Raw genomic sequence first — 23,267 nt, 5'->3', positions numbered from 1 at the left:
GAGTATTCATTATCTGTATACTAAAACTCCCGTTTGTTTGTTTGTTTGTTCCTGAGCTACAGCCAAAACGGTGCGCGATAGCGGGACAATTTTAGGCCCACCTTACTCACCGTCGTCCCTTTGGTGCTAATGGAAGAAGCTTCATTGAAATTGGTGTCATATTTTTAAAGTTATTCACATTTTGAAGTTTAAATCTATCTCCTAGAGAGGGAGGGGGAGGGGTGGAGGATGAGGGGGATGGAGTGGGGGGGGGGGGAAGGGGAGGGAGGAGAGAGGGAGAAGGGGGGAGGGGAGGGGGAGGGGAGAGGGTGCTGCACTAATGCAGGAGAGGTTTGGGCCCAACGGGTCCACTTGGCTTAGTTCGAGACATAGGCTGGCCAAGTCCCTCGATAGACACAAAGTGCTGGAGTAACTCAGCGGGACAGGCAGCATCTCTGGAGAGAAGGAATGGGTGACGTATCGTGGTCGAGACCCTCGATTACATGAGTCTGCTACTTTCTATTTAATATACACCGATCAGCCAAAACATTATGACCCGATGACCCAAAACATTCTGCCCACCCGCCTAACATGCTGCTGGTCCTCCGTGTGCAGCCCCATACGCAGCAGGGTGCGATGCACTGTGTATTGTGACACATTCCTCCCGTCACCACCATTAACATTTTCCTGTGACTTGTGCCACAGTCGACCTTCTGTCGGTTCGGACCAGACAGGATCGCCTTCGTTGCCCTCGCGCATCGATGAGCCTTGTGCGCCCAACACCCTGTCTGTCGCCGGTTTGTGGGTTTTGCCCTCCTCGGACCACTGTCGGTCGGTACTCACCACTGCTGACCGGGAGCATCCCACAAGCCTTGCCGTTTCAGAGATGCTCTGACCCAGTCATCTGGCCACAACAACTTGGCCCTTGTCAAAGTGGCTCAGGTCTTTACTCCTGCCCATTTCTCCTGCATCCAACACGTCAACTTCAAGAACTGACTGTTCACTTGCTGCCTAATATATCCCACCCCTCGACAGGTGCCATTGTAACAAGATAACCAATGTTACTCACTTCGCCTGGCAGTGGTGATAATGTTTTGGCTGATGGGTGTATAAGCCTCCTGAGCCCACCATTACATTACAGCACAGAGCTGGCACCCAGTAGCTCATTAACTCAGCTGAAGCTCAAATAAGATTCCAACCTGTGGGTGATTCTGAGATTAGCCGCTGTCAGACATTGAAGCAGGGTGGTGGAGGGGAGGGAGACGGAGCAGGGTGGGCAGGCAGCAGAGGATGGGGAGAGGGAGAGAGAGAGTGAGGCAGGAGGGAGGGAAGGAGGGAGAGAGAGGGAGGGAGGGAGAGAGAGAGAGAGAGAGAGGGGGATGAAGGGGGAGGAGAGAGGGGGATGGAGGGGGAGGGATGGAGGGGGAGGGAGTGGTAGAGAGAGAGGGAGGAAGGGAGGGGGAGGGAGGGAGGGTGGGGTGGGAGGGGGGGAGGAGAGAGGGAGGGGGAAGGGAAGCAGTGAGTGGGAAGGGGGGAGGGAGAAAGGGAGTGGGAGACGGAGGGAGAGAGGGAGGGGGAAGGAGGGGGTAGGGAGGGAGGGAGTGGGAGAGGGAGAGAGAGGGGGCAGAGGGGGCAGAGGGGGAGGGAGGGGGGGGGAGTGGGACAGGGATGGCGGGCGAGTGCTTACCTGGATGTTGTGCGGGGTGGGATCCTGGTTGTTGAGGTGGTGCTGCTGGGAGGGAGGGAGGGGGACAGGGAGGGAGGGAGGGGGACAGGGATGGCGGGCGAGTGCTTACCTGGATGTTGTGCGGGGTGGGATCCTGGTTGTTGAGGTGGTGCTGCTGGGAGGGAGGGAGGGGGACAGGGAGGGAGGGAGGGGGACAGGGAGGGAGGGAGGGGGACAGGGAGGGAGGGAGGGGGACAGGGAGGGAGGGAGGGGGACAGGGAGGGAGGGCCTGTGCTCACCTGGATGTTGTGCGCTGTAGGCTCCCTGTTGTTGAGGTAGTGTTGCTGGAAGAAGCGGTGGAGCTGGGGCTGGATGCGTTGCAGAGGTTGGAACTGCCCGTGCAGGAGCATGATCATGTCCACCATGGAGAAGTTCTGGCAGATGAGCGACAGGAGGTCCCCGAAGAACCCTAGCGAGGGGGGGGAAGAGGGAGCGGCTCGTTTAGAGAGAGAGGCGGGCGCGGAAACACGCACGAGGCCGAGCGGTGACGGAGCAGGGAGCACGTGGCCACGGACGAGCGAGACCCAGCACGACTAAAAGACAACAGATGGACACAAAACGACGGAGTAACTCAGCCTGTCAGGCAGCAACTCTGGAGAGAAGGAACTGGCGACGTTTCGGGTCTTCAGTCTGAAGAAGGGTCACGACCAGAAACGTCGCCCGTTCCTTCTCTCCAGAGACGCTGCCCGACCCGCTGAGTTACTCCAGCGCATTGTGCCTGTCTTCGGTTTAAACCGGCGCCTGCAGTTCCTTCCGGCACATTAAAAAACAGCAGTTCCGTTTAGTTTTTTGGTCACAGGGATGTAATGCTGAGGCTCTATAAGGCGCTGGACAGGCCAAAGTTGGGAGTGTTGTCAGCGATTCTGAGCCCCATATCTGAGGAAGGGTGTGCTGGCTCTGGAGAGGGTCCAGAGGGGGTTTACCAGAACGATCCCAGGAATGAGTGGGTTAACGTACGATGAGCGTTCGTCGGCACTGGGCCTGTACTCGCTGGAGTTTAGAAAGATGAGGGGGGGGATCTCATTGAAACGTGCAGAATAGACAATAGACAATAGGTGCAGGAGGAGGCCATTCGGCCCTTCGAGCCAGCACCGCCATTCAATGTGATCATGGCTTATCATTCAATAGTGAGCGGCCTGGATAGAGTGGATGTGGAGAGGATGTTTCCACTAGTGGGAGAGTCTAAGACCAGAGGTCACGGGCCTCAGAATTAAAGGACGTTCTTTTAGGAAGGAGATGAGGAGGAATTTCTTTAATCAGAGGGTGGTGAATCTGTGGGATTCTTTGCCAACAGAAAGCTGTGGAGGCCACAAGTCAGTGGATAATTTTAAGGCAGAGATGGATAGATTGTTGATCAGTGCGGGTGTCAGGGGTTATGGGGAGAAGGCAGGAGAATGGGGTTAGGAGGGAGAGATAGATCAGCAATGATTGAACGGCGGAGTGGACTTGATGGGCAAATGGCTTAATTCTGCTCCTACAACCTATGAATCCAGAACAAGGGACCACAGTTTAAGAATAAGGGGTCGGCCATTTAGAACTGAGATGAGGAAAAACTTTTTCAGTCAGAGAGTTGTGAATCTGTGGAATTCTCTGTCTCAGAAGGCAGTGGAGGCCAATTCTCTGAATGCTTTCAAGAGAGAGCTAGATAGAGCTCTTAAGGATAGCGGAGTCAGGGGGTATGGGTAGAAGGCAGGAACGGGGTACTGATTGAGAATGATCAGCCATGATCACGTTGAATGACGGTGCTGGCTCGAAGGGCTGAATGGCCTCCTCCTGCACGTATTCTCTATTGTCTATTGAATGGCGGTGCTGGCTCAAAGGGCCGAATGGCCTATTCCTGCACCTGTTATTTATTGAATGGCGGTGCTGGCTCGATGGGCCAAATGGCCTTCTCCTGCACCTATTCTCTTGTCTATTGAATGGCGGTGCTGGCTCGAAGGGCCGAATGGCCTTCTCCTGCACGTATTGTCTATTGTCGAAGAAGGGTCTCGACTGGAAACGTCACCCATTCCCTCTCCCCAGAGACGCCAGAGTATCTGTGCGGGATAGGGGGCGTCTCTGGGGAGAAGGAATGGGTGACGTTTCCAGTCGAGACCCTCCTTCGACAATAGACAATACGTGCAGGAGTAGGCCTTTTGGCCCTTCGAACCAGCACCGCCATTCAATAGACAATACGTGCAGGAGGAGGCCATTCGGCCCTTCGAACCAGCACCGCCATTCAATGCGATCATGCTGATCATTCTCAATCAGTACCCCGTTCCTGCCTTCTCCCCATACCCCCTGACTCCGCTATCCTTAAGAGCTCTATCTAGCTCTCTCTTGAATGCATTCAGAGAATTGGCCTCCACTGCCTTCTGAGGCAGAGAATTCCACAGATTCACAACTCTCTGACTGAAAAAGGTTTTCCTCGTCTCCGTTCTAAATGGCCTACCCCTTATTCTTAAACTGTGTGTGGCCCTTGGTTCTGGACCCCCCCAACATCGGGAACATGTTTCCTGCCTCTAACGTGTCCAACCCCTTAGTAATCTTATACGTTTCGATAAGATCCCCTCTCATCCTTCTAAATTCCAGCGTATACAAGCCTAGTCGCTCCAGTCTTTCAACATACGACAGTCCCGCCATTCCGGGAATTAACCTGGGAAACCTACGCTGCAAGCCCTCAATAGCAAGAATATCCTTCCTCAAATTTGGAGACCAAAACTGCACACAGTACTCCAGGTGCGGTCTCACTAGGGCCCTGTACAACTGCAGAAACATTTAGACAGGTACATTCAATAGACATTAGGTGCAGGAGGAGGCCGTTGGATGGGAACCAGCGCCCCGCGCGGTCGGTCGGATCTTTCGGGGCCGTGACTCACCGATCGCCCCGTCGGCGCCGGGCTCGAAGATGTTGCTGGTGCCGCTGAGCCTCTGGATGAAGTCGGCGATGCTCTCGGTGCTGCCCTGCTGGGCGTGCAGCGAGCCCATCATGGAGGACAGGACGCCCTGGACCACGCTGGTGAAGAACTCTGGCGTCAGGGTGTCAGCCCCCGACTGCTGCCGGTCCTGGCTGGGCGCTGGCGGCGGCGGCTGTGCATGGGAAGCCGCCGTCGGCGGGGCCTGAGGAGGGACCGTCGTCTGGGCCGCGGCGGGCTGGGCTGCGGCGGTCTGGGCTGCGGCGGGCTGGGCCGTGCCCGGTGGGATTGTCGACGCTCCCTGCGCCGCCTGGCGGGAGAAGAAGCCCCCAAAGAGTTAATCTGCAAGTAGGTGGTTATCAAACTTCAAAACTCCCCACCCTTGTGTCGTGGCCTAGACTGACCGGACAAAAACCGCGCGCATGCTGATTAAAATCGAAGGCAGACACACGACGACGGATTAACTCATATTTTGTAATCTGGGTTTTTAAGTTTAGTTTAGAGACACAGCGCGGAAACAGGCCCTTCGGCCCACCGGGCCCAGCGATCCCCGCGCACTAACACTATCCTACACCCACACACCCACTGGGGACAATGTTTACATTTACCGAGCCGATTAACCTACGAACCCGCACGTCTTTGGAGTGTGGGAGGAAACCCAAGATCTCGGAGAAAACCCACGCGGGTCACGGAGAGAACGTGCAAACTCCGTACAGACGGCGCCCGTAGTCGGGATGGAACCCGGGTCTCCGGCGCTGCATTCGCTGTAAGGCGGCAACTCTACCGCCTCGCCACCGTGACCGCCCAGTTATTTTTTTTAATGACTTTTGGCAGATCAATTTCCCTCCTGGGATAAATAAAGTTCTATCGTATCGAAGGTGGACACAAAATGCTGGAGTAACACAGCGGGTCGGGCAGCATCTGTGGAGAACATGGATAGGTGACAATAGACAATAGACAATAGGTGCAGGAGTAGGCCATTCGGCCCTTCGAGCCAGCACCGCCATTCAATGTGATCATGGCTGATCATTCTCAATCAGTACCCCGTTCCTGCCTTCTCCCCATCCGCCCAGGATATAGACGGAGACAGGAAGACTGGTGGGATATCGATAGAACTTTATTTATCGCAGGTGGGAAATTGATCTGCCAACAGTCATAAAAACGCGAGATACATGAAGGTCGCTTCAGATTTTTGTGTCTCTCTTCGGTTTATAGACAATAGACAATAGGTGCAGGAGGAGGCCATTCGGCCCTTCGAGCCAGCACCGCCATTCAATGTGATCATGGCTGATCATTCTCAATCAGTACCCCGTTCCTGCCTTCTCCCCATACCCCCTCACTCCGCTATCCTTAAGAGCTCTATCCAGCTCTTTCTTGAATGCATTCAGAGAATTGGCCTCCACTTCCCTCTGAGGCAGAGAATTCCACAGATTCACAACTCTCTGACTAAAAAAGTCTTTCCTCATCTCCGTTCTAAATGGCCTACCCCTTATTCTTAAACTGTGTGTGGCCCCTGGTTCTGGACTCCCCCAACATTGGGAACATGTTTCCTGCCTCTAACGTGTCCAACCCCTTAATAATCTTATACGTTTCGATGAAGCAGCATCTGCAGTTGCTTGCTTCGCAGCTACGGTTGAATGGCACAGTGCGGACTGGATGGGCTGAACGGCCCCCGGTCCTGGTGCACTGCCTCAATAGCAAGGACGTCCTTCCTCAAATTAGTTCAGTTTAGGAAACAACGTATAAGATTATTAAGGGGTTGGACACGTTAGAGTTGGTTTAAATCGAAGATAAGACACAAAATGCTGGAGCAACTCAGCGGGTCAGGCAGCGCCTCTGGGGAGAAGGAACGTGCGGCGTTTCCGGTCAAGACCCTTAAGAATTTAGAGATACAGTGTGGAAACAGGTCCTTTTCGGCCCACCGGGTCGGCGCCGACCAGCGATCCCCGCACACTGACACTACCTGCGCCGCACTCACCTGCAGGAACTCGGTCATGCCCTGCACGAAGGCCGGCATCCCCGGCAGGGTGACGGTGATGGTGGGCGAGCCCACGCTGGCCACTCCGCCCACGTTGGTGCCCGCAGCCCCCAGCAGGGTGCCCAGCAGCTGGGAGAGCTGCACGTCGGGCTGGCCAGGGGGCTGGGGGCCGGGGGGCTGGGGGCCGGGGCCGGGCTCGGCCGTGGCGGTGGCAGAGGTCCCGGTGGAGCTGGAGGTGGAGCTGGACGTGGAGCTGGAGGTGGTGCGGGTGGTGGTGGTGAAGCTGCCGTCGGCGGCCGTGACAGTGGTGCTGCTCGCTGTGGTGGGCTGGGCTGCAGAGAGAGAGAGAGAGCGGGCAGGGAAAGGAGAGGCAAGGTTAGCGTCATAGACAACACACAACAGGTGCAGGAGGAGGCCATTCAGCCCCTCGAGCCAGCACCGCCATTCAATGTGATCATGGCTGATCATTCTCAATCAGTAGCCCGTTCCTGCCTTCTCCCCGTACCCCCTGACTCCGCTATCCTTAAGAGCTCTATCCAGCTCTCTCTTGAATGCATTCAGAGAATTGGCCCCCACTGCCTTCTGAGGCAGAGAATTCCAGATTCACAACTCTCTGACTGAAAAAGATTCTCCTCATCTCCATTCTAAATGACCTACCCCTTATTCTTAAACTGTGGCCCCTGGATCTGGACTCCCCCAACATTGGGAACATGTTTCCTGCCTCTAACGTGTCCCATCCCTTAATAATCTTATATATGTTTCTATATGTTTCTATAAGATCCCCTCTCATCCTTCTAAATTCCAGTGTATACAAGCCTAGTCGCTCCAGTCTTTCAACATACGACAGTCCCGCCTTTCCGGGAATTAACCTAGTAAACCTACGTTGCACGCCCTGAATAGCAAGAATGTACTTCCTCAAATTTGGAGACCAAAACTGCACACAGTACTCCAGGTGCGGTCTCACCAGGGCCCGGTACAACTGTAGAAGGACCTCTTTGCTCCTATACTCAACTCCTCTTGTTATGAAGGCCAACATTCCATTGGCTTTCTTCACTGCCTGCTGTACCTGCATGCTTCCTTTTGGTGACTGATGCACTAGGACACCCAGGTCTCGTTGTACGTCCCCTTTTCCTAATTTGACACCATTCAGATAATAATCTGCCTTCTTATTCTTACCACCAAAGTGGATAACCTCACATTTATCCACCTGCCATGCATCCGCCCACTCACACAACCTGTCCAAGTCACCCTGCAACCTCATAGCATCTTCCTTTCAGTTCACGCTGCCACCCATCTTTGTAATATCTGCAAATTTGCGAATGGTACTTTAAATCCATTCATCCAAGTCATTATAATGTATATTGTAAATAGCTGCGGTCCCAGCACCGAGCCTTGCGGTACCCCACTGGTCACTGCCTACCATTCTGAAAGGGACCCATTTATCCCCACTCTTTGCTTTCCGTCTGTCAACCAATTTTCTATCCATGTCAGTACCCTACCCCCAATACCATGCGCTCTAATTTTGCCCACTAATCTCCTATGTTTTCATTCCAATTTGACCGCAATTGTTCAGTTTACAAGAATCAAGATTTAGTTTATCATCTCCTGTCCACTCCTCTACGTCGGCGAGACCAAGCGCAGGCTCGGCCATCGTCTAGAGAGACCGTTCCCTCCATAACTCCCTGGTCAACTCATCCCTTCCAAGTTAAGTCCAGTCAAGTTGTCACACACACATACACGATGTGCAGTGAAATGAAAGTGGCAATGCCTGCGGATTGTGCTAAACTACAAAACACAATAGATTTTTTTTTTAACACAAACAATAAATGAATACAGTAAATTAAATGAGTCCCTGGTGATATGAGAGTTAACAGTCCTGATGGCCTGTGGGAAGAAACTCTGTCTCATCCTCTCTGTTTTCACAGCGTGACAGCGGAGGCGTTTGCCTGACCGTAGCAGCTGGAACAGTCCGTTGCTGGGGTGGTAGGGGTCCCCCATAATGTTGCTGGCTCTGGATCTGCACCTCCTGATGTATAGGTCCTGCAGGGGGGCGAGTGTAGTTCCCATAATGCGTTCAGACTCTCCGCAGAGCCTTCCTGTCCTGTTCCCAAACCAGATTCCCCACCCAAACCACCCCCTCCCCGGGCACTTTCTCCTGCAACCGCAGGAAATGCAACACCTGTCCATTTACCTCCCCCCTCGACTCCATCCAAGGACCCCGACAGTCTTTCCAGGTGAGGCAGAGGTTCACCTGCACCTCTTCCCACCTCATCTACTGTGTCCGCTGTTCCAGGTGTCAACTTCTCCACTTCGGCGAGACCGAGCGCAGGCGCGGCGATCGTTTCGCTCAACACCTCCGCTCAGTCCGTCTCAACCAACCTGATCTCCCGGTGGCTCAGCACTTCAACTCCCCCTCCCACTCCCAGTCTGACCTTTCCGTCCTGGGCCTCCTCCATTGTCAGAGTGAGGCCCAGCGCAAATTGGAGGAACAGCAGCTCATATTTCGCTTGGTCAGCTTACACCCCAGCGGCATGAACATTGACTTCTCCAACTTCAGATAGTCCCTGCTTTCCCCTCTCCATCCCCTCCCCCTTCCCATTTCTCCCACTAGTCTTCCAGTCTCCGACTACATCCTATCTTTGTCCCGCCCCACCCCCTCCCCTGACATCAGTCTGAAGAAGGTTCTCGACCCGAAACGTCACCCATTCCTTCTCTCCCGAGATGCTGCCTGACCCGCTGAGTTACTCCAGCATTTTGTGTCCACCTTCGATTGAAACTAGCACCTGCAGTTTTTTTCCTGCTGATCAAGAACGTATTGTGTTGTCTCATATTTATTCACAAAATGCTCAGCGGGTCAGGCAGCATCTCAGGAGAGAAGGAACGGGTGACGTTTCGGGTCGAGACCTTTCTTCAGACTGATGTCAGGGAAGGGGGCGGGACAAAGGAAGGATATAGGTGGAGACAGGAAGACAGTGGGAGATCTGGGAAGGAGGGGGGGGGAAGAGGATCTGGGAATGAGGGGGGGGGGAGAGGATCTGGGAATGAGGGGGGGGGAAAGAGGATCTGGGAAGGGGGGGGGGGAAGAGGATCTGGGAATGAGGGGGGGGGGAAGAGGATCTGGGAAGGAGGGGGGGGGGAAGAGAGGGGCAGAGGAACTATCTCACTGACTGGTTAGCACGAAACAGAAGCTTTTCACCGTACCTCGGTTGGAGGTGACAGTGGACAAGAGAAACGAAGCTCGAAACGGCGGACGGAGCGCGAGGCAAGAGCTGCACCGTGCGGACTGAGCCACTCACCGAACACCACAGGCTGCATGAGGAGTTGTCCGACCAGCCCGGTAATCATCTGTGCCAGGGTGGCTGGGCCTGGGGCGGGAGGCGCAGCGGAGGTGGGGCCGGGAGGGGCAGCCGGGGCCGGTGCGGGAGTGGGAGCTGAGCCGGGAGGAACCTGCAATGCAAGAGAGAAACACGAGCTGCCGGTTAGTAAAACAACAACAGCTGCCGCCGAGTGTACAGCTTTGGGACCGGTCGGGAGCTCCGAGCCGCACGAGGTTCGACAAGCCCTGAGATCCCCCCCCCCCCCTCCACACATGCAGGAGCTTGATCACCCCGCCGAGCTCTGGCCTTACCTGTGCCCCCTGCGTCGGTGTCCCGTCTGGCGGTTGAGTCTGCCGTGGGGGTGGTGGGGGCGGCCTAGTTATCACCACACGGGCCGGGGAAGGCTGGAACCCGGACACCGGCTGCCCTGCAGGGGAACGCACACAACAGGAGCAAGGGGTGAAGCACAGGGTCTCACGTGCGCAGACAAAGATGTCTCACCCCGAGCAGTAACACACCCCCACCCCACTCCTTCACACACAATATCCTTCACAGACAGCCTGACGCCACAGCACCCACACAACGACCAGCGACAAACCCAAACCCCACAGCACGACGGGAGGTCAGGACCGCACTCCAGCCGGTGAGAGGACCATTCAGTTTGCACGACACTCTTTTGCTGTTTACACTATTATAATCACCTGGTATTAAGATGATTAATTTATTGTATTTTTAATTATGCAGTATCTGTGTGTTATGTTGTTTACAGGCCTGTTGAGCTGCAGCGTGTAAGAATTTCACTGTTCCGTTATCAGTGCACAGGAGAATTAAAACGCTCTAAGCTTAGTTTTAGTTTAGTGATACAGCGCGGAAACAGGCCCTTCGGCCCACCGAGTCCGCGCCGCCCAGCGATCCCCGCACATTTGCGCCACCGTATACGCACGCAAGGGACAACGCACACTTGTACCAAGCCAAAGAATTGGAGGCCAATTCTCTGGATGCTTTCAAGAGAGAGCTAGAGCTCTTAATGGTAGCGGAGTCAGGGGGTATGGGGAGAAGGCAGGAACGGGGTACTGATTGTGAATGATCAGCCATGATCACATGGAATGGCAGTGCTGGCTCGAAGGGCCGAATGGCCTCCTCCTGCACCTATTGTCTACTGTCTAATTGACCTACAAACCTGTACGTCTTTGGAGTGTGGGAGGCAACGAAGACCTCGGAGAAAAACACACGCGGGTCACGGGGAGAACGTACAAACTCCGTACAGACAGCGCCCGCAGTCGGGATCGAACCCGGGTCTCTGGCGCTGTGAGGCGGCAACTCTACCGCTGCGCCACCCTGAGCACTGCACACTAACACCATCCTGCACACACAATACACAATAGACAATAGACAATAGGTGCAGGAGTAGGCCATTCAGCCCTTCAATCATGGCTGATCACTCTCAATCAGTACCCCGTTCCTGCCTTCTCCCCATACCCCCTCACTCCGCTATCCTTAAGAGCTCTATCCAGCTCTCTCTTGAAAGCATCCAACGAATTGGCCTCCACTGCCCTCTGAGGCAGAGAATTCCACACCTTCACCACTCTCTGACTGAAAAAGTTCTTCCTCATATCATATCATATCATATATATACAGCCGGAAACAGGCCTTTTCGGCCCTCCAAGTCCGTGCCGCCCAGCGATCCCCGTACACTAACACTATCCTACACCCACTAGGGACAATTTTTACATTTACCCAGCCAATTAACCTACATACCTGTACGTCTTTGGAGTGTGGGAGGAAACTGAAGATCTCGGAGAAAACCCACGTAGGTCACGGGGAGAACGTACAAACTCCTTACAGTGCAGCACCCGTAGTCAGGATCGAACCTGAGTCTCCGGCGCTGCATTCGCTGTAAAGCAGCAACTCTACCGCTGCGCTACCGTGCCGCCCTTCATCTCCGTTCTAAATGGCCTACCCCTTATTCTTAAACTGTGACCCCTTGTTCTGGACTCCCCCAACATTGGGAACATGTTTCCTGCCTCTAATGTGTCCAATCCCCTAATTATCTTATATGTTTCAATAAGATCCCCCCTCATCCTTCTAAATTCTAGTGTATACAAGCCCAATCGCTCCAGCCTTTCAACATACGACAGTCCCGCCATTCCGGGAATTAACCTAGTTACACACACTGGGGGCAATTTACAATTTTACAGACACCAATTAACCTGCAAACCTGTGCGTCTTTAGAGTGTGGGAAGAAACTGAAGGTAGGGTTTTAAAAAGCAATCAATGGAGAGATCCTGGGTGGGACACTCAATGCCAAATGCAGGAAATGGGCCTAGTCTCTTATTTGTACCCAAGCATAAATCTTCACGTCCAAACCCTCAAAGTGGCTTTTGAACAAAAAACACTCACCGCTTCTCAACAAATGCCAGCATGCCCAGTAATTATTTCCTGTCTCATCCTGCAGGATTATGCAACACAGATTTGCGGCTTCTGTTCCTGCAAACCACGTCCCACTCTCTGGAACCCCTGGAGCTTAGTTAGGGCGGCACAGTGGCAGAGTTGTTTTTTTAAAAACTCATTGAACTTTTGAAATTTCTTGTGTTGTCTGTGAGCACTCGTTTTCAGACGTGTCGCGCTGCTGCAGGTAAGAATTTAATTGTTCTGCTTTCAGTCGTCACTGATTGGCACGGTGTGGAAACAGGCCCCATCGGCCCAACTCGCCCACACCGGCCGACGTGTCCCAACTACACTAGTCCCACCTGCCTGCACTTGGTCCATAACCCTCCAAACCAATAATGTTTCGGCTGATCGGTGCAGATGACAAATAGTAACGGGCCCAGCACCGAATCCTGAGGAACACCACTAGTCACAGGTCTCCAGTCCGAGAAGCAACCTTCCACCATCACCCTCTGCTTCCTTCCATGATTCCAGTCTCCTGTCTATTCCACATCTACAACTCTGCCCCCATCAACCTTTTTGGTCACGTCTTCATAAAAACTCGTTCAGATCCGTGAGACACGACCTCCCACGTTCAAAACCATGCTCAACCATCCCTGACCAGCCAGAGTCCATCTAAATGCATGTATATCCTATCATAGGGCGATACAACAGTGGAAACAACAGGCCCTTCGACCCAACTTCGACCCAACTTGCCCACATGTCCCAGCTGCACACGTCCCGCCTGCCAGCATTTGGCCCACGTCCCTCCAAACCTGTGCAGCGTAGGTGTAGGAGCCATTTATGCTTAATTCAGTTATTGTCATTGTGTTATGGCTATGTTTTAATGTTTCTAGTTTATGTCTTTTTTGCCTGCTTGTGGGTGTAGAAACATAGAAAAATAGAAAATAGGTGCAGGAGTAGGCCATTCGGTCCTTCGAGCCTGTACGCACCGCCATTCAATATGATCATGGCTGATCATCCAGCTCAGTAACCTGTACCTGCCTTCTCTCCATACCCCCTGATCCCTTTAGCCACAAGGGCCACATCTAACTCCCTCTTAAATATAGCCAATGAACTGGCCTCAACTACCTCCTGTGGCAGAGAATTCCACAGACTCACCACTCTCTGTGTGAAGAAATGTTTTCTCATCTCGGTCCTAAAAGCTTATCCATAAGCTGTGACCCCTGGTTCTGGACTCCCCCAACATCGGGAACAATCTTCCCGCATCTAGCCTCTCCAACCCCTTAAGAATTTTATATGTTTCTATAAGATCCCCCCTCAGTCTTCTAAATTCCAGCGAGTACAAGCCCAGTCTATCCAGTCTTTCTTCATATGAAAGTCCCGCCATCCCAGGGATCAATCTAGTGAACCTTCTCTGTACTCCCTCGAAGGCAAGAACGTCTTTCCTCAGATTAGGAGACCAAAACTGCACACAATACTCCAGGTGCAGTCTCACCAAGGCCCTGTACAACTGCAGTAGAACCTCCCTGCTCCTAAACTCAAATCCTCTTGCTATGAATGCCAACATACCATTCGCTTTCTTCACTGCCTGCTGCACCTGCACGCTTGCTTTCAATGACTGGTGCACCATGACACCCAGGTCACGTTGCATCTCCCCTTCTCCTCCTAATCGTTCACCATTCAGGTAATACTCTGCTTTCCTGTTCTTGCCGCCAAAGTGGATAACCTCACATTTATCCACATTATATTGCATCTGCCATGCATTTGCCCACTCGCCTAATCTATCCAAGTCACTCTGCAGCCTCCTAGCATCTTCCTCGCAGCTAACACTGCCACCCAGCTTCGTGTCATCCGCAAACTTAGAGATGTTGCATTCAATTCCCTCGTCCAAATCATTAATATACACTGTAAATAACTGGGGTCCCAGCACTGAGCCTTGCGGTACCCCACTAGTCACTGCCTGCCATTCCGAAAAGGACCCGTTTATTCCTACTCTTTGCTTCCTGTCCGCCAACCAATTTTCTATCCACCTCAACACTGAACCCTCAATACCGTGTGCTTTAAGTTTGTACACCAATCTCCTATGTGGGACCTTGTCGAAGGCCTTCTGAAAGTCCAGATATAACACATCGACTGGTTCTCCCTTATCCACTCTACTAGTTACATCCTCGAAAAATTCTATAAGATTCGTCAGACATGATTTGCCTTTTGTAAATCCATGCTGACTTTGTCCGATGACTTTGTGTGACTTAATGCGTAATGGGGAGTGTCTAGATGGGGGAGGCTAGTGTGTCGACAGAGGTTGTGGGTCAGTTTAGGCTCGGAGGATGGTGAGCGTACAGATCTTTACCACACCCGCTCTCGTACCATACGCTCACACCAGCTATATTTGTAAGAACCACACGGTAATAACTGCAAGATTTCTAAGATATTGTTTGAAGAAGAAACAGTTGATAAAGTACGGAAAGTGATGAATTACTCTTTGACTCGTGCTACTTTAATAAAACCAATTAATTAAGAAAGGACGTTTGAAGATTCGTTTTGTCATATCAGGGTGTGACGTGTGCGTAAGCTATAAACTACATTTCATCCCCGAGTGGTAATGGCTATCGAAGTGGGACTTTGAGATGGTAAAGAAACTGCCATTACAGTAGGTTTACTAGGTTAATTCCCGGAATGGCGGGACTGTCATATGTTGAAAGACTGGAGCGACTAGGCTTGTATACACTGGAATTTAGAAGGGTGAGAGGGGATCTTATCGAAACGTATAAGATTATTAAGGGGTTGGACACGTTAGAGGCAGGAAACATGTTCCCAATGTTGGGGGAGTCCAGAACAAGGGGCCACACACAGTTTAAGAATAAGGGGTAGGCCATTTAGAACTGAGACGAGGAAAAACTTTTTTCAGTCAGAGAGTTGTGAATCTGTGGAATTCTCTGCCTCAGAAGGCAGTGGAGGCCAATTCTCTGAATGCATTCAAGAGAGAGCTGGATAGAGCTCTTAAGGATAGCGGAGTCAGGGGGTATGGGGAGAGGGCAGGAACGGGGTACTGATTGAGAATGATCAGCCATGATCACGTTGAATGGCGGTGCGTACAGGCTGGAAGGGCCGAATGGCCTCCTCCTGCACCTATTGTCTATTGTCTATCCATGCACCCAACTCCTTCTCTCCCGAGATGCTGCCTGACCCGCTGAGTTACACCGGCGTTTTGTGTCCACCTTCGAGTTAAACAGGAGTGCAGTGTGCTGCCAGAGCTAACAGGAGCGGCGCTCTGACACCTCTGTAAAAATAAAACACCAAAATAAACAGCGGGGAATTTTAACGAGCGGTGAATTTAACAGCGGGCCCTCTGGCACCAGTAGCAGTTCCGGCTCCTAAAAGATTACCACGGCAACACTGGATTTAAACCAGCATCTGCAGTTTTTTTTCCTATCCACGTACCTGTCTAACTTAGTTTTAGTTTAGAGATACAGCGCGGAAACAGGCCCTTACAGCGAATGCAGCGCCAGAGACTCAGGTTCGATCCTGACTACGGGCGCCGTCTGTACGGAGTTTGTACGTTCTCCCCGTGACCTGTGTGAGTTTTCTCCGAGATCTTCGGTTTCCCCCCACGCTCCAAAGACGTACAGGTATGTAGGTTAATTGACTGGGTAAATGTAAAAATTGTCCCCAGTGTGTGTAGGATAGTGTTAATGTGCGGGCGAAGGGCCTGCTTCCGCGCTGTATCTCTAAATCTTAAAAAAAATTAAAATCCCTCTGGTAACTTTCCAACGGCAGACGTTGAGCTGTGACCGGCCCTACCTGTGCTTGCTCCGGCAGCGGCCATGGCTTGCTGGGTAATCTGGTGCATTATGGTCTGCAGGAACTCTGGGGACACCCCTGGGATCTGAATGTGAGGCATCCCACCTGAGAAGAAAGAGCAAAGAGAAAGACACGGGGGTTAGAGGTTGCGGGTAAACCACACAGATGCAAACAAGCGCACCGGAGAGGCACGGTCACTGCCTTACCCGGCAGAGTCAAAGACAATAAGTGCAGGAGGAGGCCACTCGGCCCTTCGAGCCTGTACGCACCGCCATTCACTGTGATCATGGCTGATCATCCACAATCAGTACCCCGTTCCTGCCCTCTCCCCACACCGCCTGATTGTGCACCTGGAGTACTGTGTGCAGTTTTGGTCTCAAAATTTGAGGAAGGATATTCTTGCTATTGAGGGACATTTAGAACGGAGATGAGGGAAATCTTTTTCAGTCAGAGAGTTGTGAATCTGTGGAATTCTCTGCCTCAGAAGGCAGTAGAGGCTAATTCTCTGAATGCATTCAAGAGAGAGCTGGATAGAGCTCTTAAGTCTATTGACTCCGTTATCGTTAAGAGCTCGATCTAGCTCTCTCTTGAATGCATCCAGAGAATTGGCCTCCACTGCCTTCTGAGGCAGAGAATTCCACAGATTCACAACTCTTTGGGTGAAAAGGTTTTTCCTCATCTCCATTCTGAATGGTCTACCCCTTATTCTTAAACTGTGTGGCCCCTGGTTCTGCACTCCCCCAACATCGGGAACATGTTTCCTGCCTCTAACGTGTCCGATCTCTGAATAATCTTATATGTTTCGATAAGATCCCCTATCATCCTTGCATATTGTGCTCCCACATCCCACTTTCTCGACAACCCCTGGAGCTAACTTAGGGTGGCACGGTGGCGCAGCGGTAGAGTTGCTACCTTACAACGCTGGAGACCCGTGTTCAGTCCCGACTACGGAGTTTGTAAGTTCTCCCCGTGACCTGCGTGGGTTTTCTCCGAGATCTTCGGTTTCCCTCCACACTCCAAAGACGTACAGGTTTGTAGGTTAATTGGCTTGGTATAAGTGTAAATTGTCCCCAGTGTGTGTGTGTGATAGTTTAGAGATACAGCGCAGAAACAGGCCCTTCGGCCCACCGGGTCCGCGCTGACCAGCTATCCCCGCACACTAACACCATCCTACACCAACGAGGGACAATTCTTACGTTTACCAAGCCAATTAACCTACAAACCTGCCCGTCATAGAAACATAGAAAATAGGTGCAGGAGTAGGCCATTCGGCCCTTCGAGCCTGCACCGCCATTCAATATGATCATGGCTGATCATCTAGCTCAGTAACCTGTACCTGCCTTCTCTCCATACCCCCTGATCCCTTTAGCCACAAGGGCCACATCGAACTCCCTCTTAAATATAGCCAATGAACTGGCCTCAACTACCTTCTGTGGCAGAGAATTCCACAGACTCACCACTCTCTGTGTGAAGAAATGTTTTCACATCTCGGTCCTAAAAGACTTCCCCCTTATCCTTAAGCTGTGACCCCTGGTTCCGGACTCCAACTTTGGAGTGTGGGAGGAAGCCGAAGATCTCGGAGAGAACCCACGCAGGTCACGGGGAGAACGTACAAACTCCGTACAGACGGCACCCGTGGTCGGGATGGAACCCGGGTCTCGGGCGCTGCATTCGCTGCAAGGCGGCAACTCTGCCGCCGCGCCACCGTGGCCGCCTGAGAGCGGGGAAAGCCGGTCGGTGGGGACTCGGCGGGCTGAGAGGCCTGTTTCCCCACTGCGTCTCCAAACTAAAAACACACAGCGACTGTACCTGGTCCAGTGCTCCCTGCTGTAGAAGACGCCGTTGCAGAAACATTCCCAGGTGCGGCAGAATCTGTCGGAGAATCAATAAAGAGGCTTTAGGATCAACGGCACGGTAGCGTAGAGGTAGAGTTGCTGCTTTACAGCGAATGCAGCGCCAGAGACTCAGGTTCGATCCTGACTACGGGTGCTGCACTGTAAGGAGTTTGTACGTTCTCCCCGTGACCTGCGTGGGTTTTCTCCGAGATCTTCGGTTTCCTCCCACAATCCAAAGACGTACAGGTATGTAGGTTAATTGACTGGGTAAATGTAAAAATTGTCCCTAGTGTGTGTAGGATAGTGTTAATGTGCGGGGATCGCTGGGCGGTGCGGACTTGGTGGGCCGAAAAGGCCTGTTTCCGCGCTGTATCTGAAATATATATATATTTTTTAAACGTTGGGGGAGTCCAGAACCAGGGGCCACACAGTCTTTGCACCAGCATCTGCAGTTATTTTCTTATGCCACACAGTCTAAGTTTATAGGGGAGGCCATTTAGAACTGAGGTGAGAAAAAACTTTTCCACCCAGAGAATTTGTTGTGAATTTGTGGAATTCTCTGCCACAGAGGGCAGTGGAGGCCAAATCAATGGATGAATTTAAAAGAGAGTTAGATAGAGCTCTAGGGGCTAGTGGAATCAAGGGATATGGGGAGAGGGCAGGCACGGGTTACTGATTGTGGATGGTGAGCCGTGATCACATTGAATGGCGGTGCTGGCTCGAAGGGCCAAATGGGCTCCTCCTGCACCTATTTTCTATTTTTCTATATCTCCAGATTCTCTCTCCCCTGAATCTCCGAAATAGACAATAGGTGCAGGAGGAGGCCATTCAGCCCTTCGAGCCAGCAACGCCATCCAATGCGACCATGGCTGATCACTCTCAATCAGTACCCCGTTCCTGCCTTCTCCCCATACCCCCTCACTCCGCTATCCTTAAGAGCTCTATCCAGCTCTCTCTTGAAAGCATCCAACGAACTGGCCTCCACTGCCTTCTGAGGCAGAGAATTCCACACCTTCACCACTCTCTGACTGAAAAAGTTCTTCCTCATCTCCGTTCTAAATGGCCTACCCCTTATTCTTAAACTGTGGCCCCTTGTTCTGGACTCCCCCAACATTGGGAACATGTTTCCTGCCTCTAATGTGTCCAATCCCCTAATTATCTTATACGTTTCGATAAGATCCCCCCTCATCCTTCTAAATTCCAGTGTATACAAGCCCAATCGCTCCAGCCTTTCAACATACGGCAGTCCCGCCATTCCGGGAATTAACCTAGTGAACCTACGCTGCACGCCCTCCATTCCAAGAATATCCTTCCTCAAATAGAGTCAATCTTCTGTTGGAACTATGTTTCTATGGTCCAAGCGATGGCTCCCGCTCCACAGATGGTCGCCGGAGGCTTGCGGACGGACGATGAACGGCGGTCAACACCTGAGGCGTGGTTGAGGATGGGACCCACCTGCTTGCAGGTTCATCTGCATCATGACGACAGGCTCCATGGTCTGGTGGGTGATGCGGATCACCCTGGGATGGGAGGCCTGTCCGGGGCCCGGGCCCTGCTGCTGTCCCTGGCCCTGCTGCTGACCCTGGCCCTCGGGCGGCTCCTGTGTCTCGCCGACCGGTTGCTGGCCGTTGGGGGCCGCCCCTGCGGCGTTGGGGGCCGCCCCGGCGGTGGCGGTGGGGCCCGGCGGAGGCGGCTGGCCCTCGGCCCCGTGCTGCGGCTGGTTGCCGTTGGTGGTCATGGTGACCGTGGTCCCCACGTTGATCTGCTGGAAGGGCGGAGAGGAGCAATTTTAGTTTTCGGAGGAGGAGGGAGGGAGGGGGAAGAGGAACGTTCTTGACCCGAAACGTCGCCCGTTCCTTCTCTCCAGAGATGCTGCCCGACCCGCTGAGTTACCCCACCATTTTGTGTCTACCGTCACCGGGAAGAATAAGGGTCTCCACCCGAAACATGTCTGGAGAAGGGTCTCGACCCGAAACTTGTGTGAGTGGGCGGATGCATGGCAGATGCAGTTTAATGTGGATAAGTGTGAGGTTGTCCACTTTGGTGGTAAGAATAGGAAGGCAGATTATTATCTGAATGGTGTCAAGTTAGGAAAAGGGGACGTACAACGTGATCTGGGTGTCCCAGTGCATCAGTCGCTGAAAGGAAGCATGCAGGTACAGCAGGCAGTGAAGCCAATGGCATGTTGGCCTTCATAACAAGAGGAGTTGAGTATAGGAGCAAAGAGGTCCTTCTACAGTTGTACAGGGCCCTAGTGAGACCGCACCTGGAGTACTGTGTGCAGTTTTGGTCTCCAAATTTGAGGAAGGATATTCTTGCTATTGAGGGCGTGCAGTGTAGGTTTACTAGGTTAATTCCCGGAATGGCGGGACTGTCATATGTTGAAAGACATTGAATGGTGGTGCTGGCTCGAAGGGTCGAATGGCCTCCTCCTGCGCCTATTGTCTATTGTCTGTCAATATGAAGGGTCTCGACCCAAAACGTCGCCCGTTCCTTCTCTCCCTAGATGCTGCCTGACCCGCTGAGATACTCCAGCAATTTGTGTCTACTTTCCACATCCACTCTATCTATGCCTTTCGTTGTTCTGTAAGTTTCAATGAGGTCCCCCCTCAACCTTGTAAACCCCAGCGAGTACAGGCCCAGCGCTAATCCTACGCTAACCCACTCAACCCTGGGATCAGTCTTGTAAACCTCCTCTGGACCCTCTCCAGAGCCAGCACATCCTTCTTAATAGACAACAGACAATATACGCAGGAGTAGGCCATTCGGCCCTTCGAGCCAGCACCACCATTCAATGTGATCATGGCTGATCATTCTCAATCAGTACCCCGTTCCTGCCTTCTCCCCATACCCCCTGACTCCACTATCCTTAAGAGCTCTATCTAGCTCTCTCTTGAATGCATTCAGAGAATTGGCCTCCACTGCCTTCTGTGGCACAGAATTCCACAGATTCACAACTCTCTGACTGAAAAAGCTTTTCCTCATCTCTGTTCTAAATGGCCTACCCCTTATTCTTAAACTGTGGCCCCTGGTTCTGGACTCCCCCAACATTGGGAACGTGTTTCCTGCCTCTAACGTGTCCAACCCCTTAATAATCTTATATGTTTCGATAAGATCCCCTCTCATCCTTCTAAATTCCAGTGTATACAAGCCTAGTCGCTCCAGTCTTTCAACATATGATAGTCCCGCTATTCCGGGAATTAACCTGGTGAACCTACGCTGCACACCCTCAATAGCAAGAATATCCTAGTAAACTTAGTATCTTCCTGAGATACGGGGCAGAAATTTCCTCACGGCGCTCAAAAGTCCGGCCTTAGCATTTTATCTCTCCATCTAAGGTAGACACAACATGCTGGCGTAACTCAGCGGGTCAGGCATCTTGGGAGAGAAGGATCGGGTGACGTTTGCGGGCTGAGACCCTTCTTCAGACTGAGGATCAGACATCTCTCCATCTGCTCTGCACCTGAACCAACGCCCTGACCCACTGAACTACTCCCCCCCCCCCTCCCCCAACGCTCTGGTAACCAAAGATACGAGAGGAGCAAGATAGACCACTCGACCCGAAAAACCATAGTGCGTCGCGGCGCCATTTTAGGATGCAGAAACCTGCAGAAACATTCACAAAGAAAAATAACACAATCTGTGAGTTGATAGATGAGATATATTCTGCATATTAACAGCATCATCACACCTCCAATCGGTCCAAAACGCCGCAGCGAGACTCCTGACGGGTGCCCGTAAAAGGGACCACATCACCCCGATTCTGGCCTCTCTCCACTGGCTCCCAGTACGGTACAGAATCAACTTCAAGCTCCTCCTATTCACATACAAAGCCCTAATCGGGCTTGCCCCCCCCCCCCCCCCCCCCACCCCCACCACCACATCAAAAAAATTCTGACCCACCACTCTACCTCCAGGTCCCTCGGGTCGGCCGACTTGGGGCTACTCACTATCCCGCGGTCTAGGCTTAAGCTCAGGGGTGACCGCGCTTTTGCGGTTGCAGCTCCGAGACTGTGGAACAGAATCCCTCTCCCCATCAGAACTGCCCCCTCCATCCACTCCTTTATGTCCAGGCTCGAAACCTATTTCTACTCCCTAGCGTTTGAGGCCCTCTGAGGGGGCGCTGTGAACTGTAAACTGTTTATGTCCGTGTTGTTAGGTCTGTGTGCTATTTATTTTATGTTCTTTTTTATAGTACCTGCACTGATGTACAGCACTTTAGTCAACGTGGGTTGTGTTTAAATGTGCTATACTAATAAAATTGACATGACTTGACTTGACATACTGTTCCCACTGATTACACTGCGAGAGGCGGGCTTTGCTTACTAAAATGGCGGCCGCCAGGCCCCGTACGGACCGGCCCACCTTGGCCCCTGTGGTATCGTTGCTGGTAAACTCACCTGAATGGGCAGGGCCTGCTGCAGCACCACGGGCGAGGCGTAGTGGGACATGGGCCGCACCACGTGCAGGTGGCGCGGGGCGTTGGCCGCCAGGTTGCACCGGAGGTCGGACAGCGCCACGAAGGTGTTGCCCAGGAAGCGGAGTGCCTCCCCAACGAGGTTGATGATCCTCTGGTCCTCCTCTCTGCTCTCCGTCTGTTGGATGGGAAGACGGGTGTGTGGGAGTGGGGGGGGGAAAGACCCGGTAAACGAGAGACGACACAACTAGCAGTACATTCTCAGGCGGACACTAAAATGCTGGAGTAACTCGGCGGGTCAGGCGGCATCTCGGGGGAGAAGGAATGGGCGACGTTTTGGGTCGAGACCCTTCATATTGACATAGACAATAGGTGCAGGAGGAGGCCATTCGGCACTTCGAGCCAGCACCACCATTCAATGTGATCATGGCTGATCATTCTCAATCAGTACCCCGTTCCTGCCTTCTCCCCATACCCCCTGACTCCGCTATCCTTAAGAGCTCTATCTAGCTCTCTCTTGAATGCATTCAGAGAATTGGCCTCCACTGCCTTCTGAGGCAGAGAATTCCACAGATTCACAACTTTCTGACATAGGGCATCTCTGCGTGGTATCTTATCGAAGCATACAAGATTATTAAGGGTTGGACACGTTAGACGCAGGAAACATGTTCCCGATGTCGGGGGAGTCCAGAACCAGGGGCCACACACAGTTTAAGAATAAGGGGTAGGCCATTTAGAACTGAGACGAGGAAAAACTTTTTTCAGTCAGAGAGTTGTGAATCTGATGAATTCTCTACCTCAGAGGCCAATTCTCTGGATGCATTCAAGAGAGAGCTAGATAGAGCTCTTAAAGATAGCGGAGTCAGGGGGTATGGGGAGAGGGCAGGAACGGGGTATTGATTGTGGATGATCAGCCATGATCACATTGA

General features: G+C 52.5%; 1 protein-coding gene across 4 annotated transcripts in view; it reads right to left on the bottom strand.

Moving 5' to 3' along the window:
- LOC144603142 (large proline-rich protein BAG6-like) overlaps window positions 1-23,267 on the bottom strand; it is a 96,416-nt gene that overhangs the window by 22,045 nt on the left and 51,104 nt on the right. For 2 of the 4 annotated variants that reach the window (XM_078416299.1, XM_078416301.1), the window contains 9 exons: window positions 22,322-22,516; window positions 19,377-19,686; window positions 17,896-17,958; window positions 16,087-16,191; window positions 10,206-10,321; window positions 9,874-10,024; window positions 6,578-6,909; window positions 4,564-4,909; window positions 1,945-2,114 (listed from right to left, as the gene is read on the bottom strand). In XM_078416299.1, the coding sequence (XP_078272425.1) occupies window positions 1,945-2,114; window positions 4,564-4,909; window positions 6,578-6,909; window positions 9,874-10,024; window positions 10,206-10,321; window positions 16,087-16,191; window positions 17,896-17,958; window positions 19,377-19,686; window positions 22,322-22,516 (1,788 nt within the window). The remainder of the gene's footprint in view (window positions 1-1,944; window positions 2,115-4,563; window positions 4,910-6,577; window positions 6,910-9,873; window positions 10,025-10,205; window positions 10,322-16,086; window positions 16,192-17,895; window positions 17,959-19,376; window positions 19,687-22,321; window positions 22,517-23,267) is intronic. The other 2 variants (XM_078416300.1, XM_078416302.1) reach the window with 1 other exon arrangement.

Source organism: Rhinoraja longicauda, chromosome 19 (genome assembly GCF_053455715.1).
Source record: "Rhinoraja longicauda isolate Sanriku21f chromosome 19, sRhiLon1.1, whole genome shotgun sequence".
Lineage (NCBI taxonomy): Eukaryota > Metazoa > Chordata > Chondrichthyes > Rajiformes > Arhynchobatidae > Rhinoraja > Rhinoraja longicauda.
Note: the sequence above shows the minus strand (reverse complement) of the source record. Positions and strands in the feature narration are given on the sequence as shown.